General features: G+C 50.5%; 1 protein-coding gene across 1 annotated transcript in view; it reads left to right on the forward strand.

The window, feature by feature from the left end:
* The window catches only part of LOC119424230 (pleckstrin homology domain-containing family A member 1), a 19,416-nt gene extending 15,780 nt beyond the window's left edge, over window positions 1-3,636 (forward strand). The window contains exon 12 of the mRNA XM_037691713.1: window positions 2,627-3,636. Within this exon, the coding sequence (XP_037547641.1) occupies window positions 2,627-2,908 (282 nt within the window). The 3' untranslated portion in view covers window positions 2,909-3,636. The remainder of the gene's footprint in view (window positions 1-2,626) is intronic.
* Window positions 3,637-5,332: the final 1,696 nt, after the last annotated feature.

Below are 5,332 nucleotides of genomic sequence, written 5' to 3' on the forward strand. Positions count from 1 at the left end.
CATGTCTCTAAATGTCCAACATGTCTCTGAATGTCCAACATGTCTCTGAATATCCAACATGTCTCTGAATGTCCAACATGTCTCTAAATGCCCAACATGTCTCTAAATGCCCAACATGTCTCTAAATGTCCAACATGTCTCTGAATGTCCAACATGTCTCTAAATGTCCAACATGTCTCTAAATGTCCAACATGTCTCTGAATGTCCAACATGTCTCTAAATGTGAAAATCAACCTGCATTTGTCCCCGGCAGATCAGAGCGATGTGTTGAACACCAGAAACATGTTGCTCTTGTTCCTCGGGCCCTTCAGAGGTCGGGGGGTGATCAGGGTCCACCTGAGGTCGGGGGGCTTGGATGATGTAACTGAGCTGTAAACTTGTTTTGTAGATCCGACAGGCCCGCCGGCTGTCCAGCCCATGTGTTCAGAGGTATCCTCCGTTCTGCAGCACGTATGTGACACCCCCCCCCAGCCATCCATCCCATCCATCCATCCATCCATCCATCCATCCCATCCATCCACTGCTGCTTCTCCTTACAGAACATCCCTCCTCCCAGCTCTGTTTGATTTCTGGGTTTTAGTTTCAACTGATCGCTGTAAAACGGATCAGAACCAGTTCAGCTGTGAGATCATTTAAGCCCAGCTGGAGCTGTAAAACCTGAACAGGAAGGAAAGTTCTGGTTCTGGTTGTTTATTGTCTCCTCATGGCGACTGAAGGTCGTCTGATCCAGGAGGACAGAACCTGTGATCTCAGGCGGTTCCCCTTTGACCCAATCCATCCAAAACATCATTTCTTCTGTCTGTCCCACTATTCATCCATCATCCATCATCCATCCATCCATCACCCATCCATCACCCATCCATCATCCATCCATCCATCCATCCATCATCCATCCATCCATCATCCATTACCCATCCATCCATCTTCCATCCATCATCCCTGGGCCTCCTCAGGACATGTCAATCATCCTTGTACTTCCTGTTTCTTTGTTTTAATAACATTTACAGACTTCCTGACCTGCAGCTGGACTTCACAGAACCGAGCCCATCCTGATCCGTTCCTTTCCATTAATCCCTCTCACGTTGTCTTCCTGTGTGTGTGTGTGTGTGTGTGTGTGTTCCAGAGAGTGAAGTGTGACAGTGACACGATTACCTTCCCCAACTGAGCCCCGCCTCCAGCTTCCTGTCCTGCTCCCCGGCGCCCGCAGCGTCCCTCCTCCGTACGTTAACGTGCACGAGCGTTTGGTGCTGGTGTGAGCGGTCCTTCAGCAGCTTCATTCCGTCACATGATTTAAAAAACATCTAGTTCACAAGAGTCGAGCAGTTCAGTCGTTTCTGGACCTAAAGGTTCTTTTTCTGCCAGAAACTCAGCTGCAGATTTAAAAACAAGTCACTGAATTCAACAGTAAACAGGATGTTTACTTTCAGAAATTAATAAACAGGAAGTTAGTTGTAGTGGAAACTCTTCAAAATAAACTTCCTTTATTTTATGATAAATCATGAACATTTATGAGAATCAATCCTGAAGTGATAGTCTAGAAGAGAACATCTCACTCCTAAAGTACATTAGTGCTCACCACACGCACGTGAAGCTCCGTGCACACGACGAGAGTCTCGTCTCCACTTCCTGTCGTCTGTTGTGGCTCTTGATTGAAGGAGACGGAGAGCCTGAACGTCTCGGAGCCTCGTGTTTTTTACATCTCAGCTTTAAGAAGAAGCTGCTTCGTCTCTTGGTCCTCCTCCAGCAGGATGAAACTGGACCTGTCCACACGGGCTCTCAGACTTCAGTAACTTCTTGATCTTCAGCAAACCTCATCGAGACGTTTGACCGTTAAATGATCAGGACCTCGTTCTGACGGGAACATCTGTTTGTCTAACGCACCTCTGGATGGAGGACCCGGGTCCTCCCGCTGTTCTCGTCTCTTCTGAGGAGTTTCCTGTGGATCCTGGAGGATCTAAAAAGTTCCTGGACCACATGAGACCAGCAGGTTCTACAAGGTTCCTGCACAGTCCTCAAAAAGTCTGAATCTTTTCCAAGTCGAGACGACAAGAATGAAAAGAGAAACATTTGTGCTTCCAGTTGCATTTCAAGAAACCACATCAGTTCACTACAAACCAGTGAGCTGGACCAGTTCTCATGTAAATAAAAAGCAGAGCGTCCACACGGAGCAGATGCTTTTTGCTTCTGACCACTCGAAGCTCCAACTGACAGAAACCCAGAACAGAGACAAGGTTCTATTAGAAGATGTCAAATTACATCTGTTGTTGGGCTAAATTATTCAAGTTCTGTAAGAAGCAGAACCTCGTCCTCCGGCAGAACCTCGTCCTCCGGCAGAACCTCGTCCTCCGGCAGAACCTCGTCCTCCGGCAGAACCTCGTCCTCCAGCAGAACCTCGTCCTCCGGCAGAACCTCGTCCTCCGGCAGAACTTATTTGACTTTTATGAGTGGAAGCGTTTTTTCTCTGAGCTGGAAGAATAATTTCTGGGTCAGAAGAACCGGGCCTGTTGGGCCGCTCAGCTCGGTGACGTTTGCTGATGATCAAACTTTAAATCTTAATTATTTTCATCCATCTCTTCTTCATCAGTCCTCCTCCTCCTCCTCTCACCCCTTCTCTTTTTGTCTGCAGGAGCGCAGTGACCCCCCCTCCTCCTACCCCATCGATGAGGAACTACAGCTCCCAGAACCCTCAGCGTGTGCTCAGCCTGACCCTGGACCCTCACCACCTCCAGGACAACTTCCTGGACCTCCTGCCGTGGCGGCTGAGCGGCGTGCGGGCCGTCGGGATGCCCCTCCCCCCGGCACGCTCCCGCCTCTCGCTGCAGGAGGAGCTGCGCTCCTCAAAGTGACGGAGGAGCAGAACCACGGGGACGGATCGCATGACTCCAACATGCTGATCACCCTCTTCTGAGGACACTGGACAAGTGTCCATGTCCTCGGAGCAGTCCTCCAGAACCTCCTCTGGGTCAGACGGGACCCGCCTCCTTCCTCATCATGTCGTCTTCCTCCTTTGTCCCTTCCTGCAGCGAAGGTTCTGACAGCAGCCAGCTCAGATGTTCTGATCCAGGACAGACGGATCCTGCGTTTGACTCGCTCTGAAAGAACCGAGGTCCAGAACCGCAGCAGAACTCTGCTCCTCTCTGCTCCAGCAGAAACACTCAGAGCTTCTTCTTCCAACATCTCCACTGAGTTTTTCACAAACATGGAGACAAAGTGAAGTTCCTGCCTCCAGTGTCCTCTGGTCAAACCAGCTGGTTCTGGAGGTTCTGGAGGGCAGATGAAGGGTTCCAGCAGCCAACTTCAGCTCTGTCCTGCCTCAGTTCTCTGAACGCTTCATGTTTCCTGAGGAAGACTCTGGTTCCTGATCATCTTCATTACTGACGTGAATCCAGAAGAGCGGAGCTACATAGTCTGCTTTTATTTTGAAAAGAACACGTCAGATTAAAGCAGCGTGATGTGAACGGACCTGCTGCTCTGAGCTGGTTCTGGTTCTGGTTCTGACTGCAGCTACTCTGGACTCGGGTCGAGACTTCCTGGTTGTGGGTCAAGTTTACTACAATTTTATTAACACACGTCACACACACATGCACACACACACACATGCACACACACACATGCACACACACATGCACACACACATGCACACACACATGCACACACACACACACACACATGCACACACACACGCACACACACACATGCACACACACACACACACATGCACACACACATGCACACACACGCACACACACATGCACACACACATGCACACAGTGCCTCGTGTCTCCACAGAGTAAATTAAAAACTCAGATGTTTTTAGTGAAATGGTTCTCGGACCTCCTGCTCTATTTATTAAAACGTGTTGAAAATAATTCACAGTTTTATTTTTTTATTCTGATTTAAAGCGCCCCCCCCCCCCCCCCCCCCCCCCCCACACACCCACACACACACACACACCCCACCTTTAATCCCAGGGTTTCACTTATCTGGACCTATAGGAACTGATCTGGTTCTGAAATGATTCACATTCTGGTGAACAGAAACCCAACAGGTCCCCCCCCAGGATCAACAGGTTCTTCATTAATTAGAACAACACCAAGTCCGAAAGACATCAGCAATGACCTGCCCCGCTGCAGCACCGTGGTTCTGGTCTTTCTGACCCCTACTGCTGTGTTTAGGATCATGGTCCTGTTGGACCCAGTTTGTTGGACAGTTGGACTCACGTTTGGACTTCAGAGGAGTTCTGGACCACTCGGACTGACAGGAGTCCGAACCATCAACCTTCACCACCGTGCTGACAGCTGGGAGGAGCTGTCTGCTGCAGTGCATTCTGGGTAAGCATCTGTCCTCTGCTCTGGTTCTGGTCCAGAAGTCTTGTGGTTCCTCCAGTGAAACTGTCCAAACCTGAGTCAAGCTGCCCTGTTGTTTTGGTCATGACCTTTGACCTGCTGACTGAGGCCTGTATGGTCTGACCTTCAGGGTGAATCAGCTGTTTTCCACGTGTGAAGAATCTCTGTGGAACATGGACACTGAATGACCTTTGACCCTTTCCAGATTGACGGGCAGCAGCTTCTCTGAGGTCATTGCTGATGTCTTTCCATCTCGGCGTTGTGTAAACACACCTGGATGCTCCAGAGCAGCAGATTGTTTTGATCGTGTCAGTTTCATCTGTGTCAAACTTTCAACAGGATTCTTCAGGATAAACAAAATGTAGCAGAGCGGTTCTGATCTGAGGTGGACCGTTTGAATGTTTGAGTCTCACACACACGGTCCTGACACCTGCACGCTGAACTTCATTTAATCTGAGAAGAGTTCAGGTCAGGGTGTTTGGAGGTCCTGGTTCCTGGTCCAGTCGGAGCTGGGAGGGGACGTCGGTCCTGGTCCCTGGTCCAGTCGGAGCTGGGAGAGGACGTCGGTCCTGGTCCCTGGTCCAGTCGGAGCTGGGAGGGGACGTCGGTCCTGGTTCCTGGTCCAGTCGGAGCTGGGAGGGGACGTCGGTCCTGGTTCCTGGTCCAGTCGGAGCTGGGAGAGGACGTCGGTCCTGGTTCTTGGTCCAGTCGGAGCTGGGAGGGGACGTCGGTCCTGGTCCCTGGTCCAGTCGGAGCTGGGAGGGGACGCCTTGGTTTGTTGAGTGTGATCTGGTTTGTTCTGGCTCATGTTCCTCACATGACTCACAGCAGTGACGTGGAAACGCCTCTGAGGGCAGCTCCGTGTCTCCGAGAGAAAAGTTGTTTTGGTTCCATTCGAAACAAACCGATCGTCGTCAGCGAGATGTCTTCAAGTGTCTGAACGTTCTCAGCTGGAGCTGGACTTTGACAGGACAGGAAGTGAAGCG

Source organism: Nematolebias whitei, chromosome 17 (genome assembly GCF_014905685.2).
Source record: "Nematolebias whitei isolate Nwh7 chromosome 17, NemWhi1, whole genome shotgun sequence".
NCBI lineage: Eukaryota > Metazoa > Chordata > Actinopteri > Cyprinodontiformes > Rivulidae > Nematolebias > Nematolebias whitei.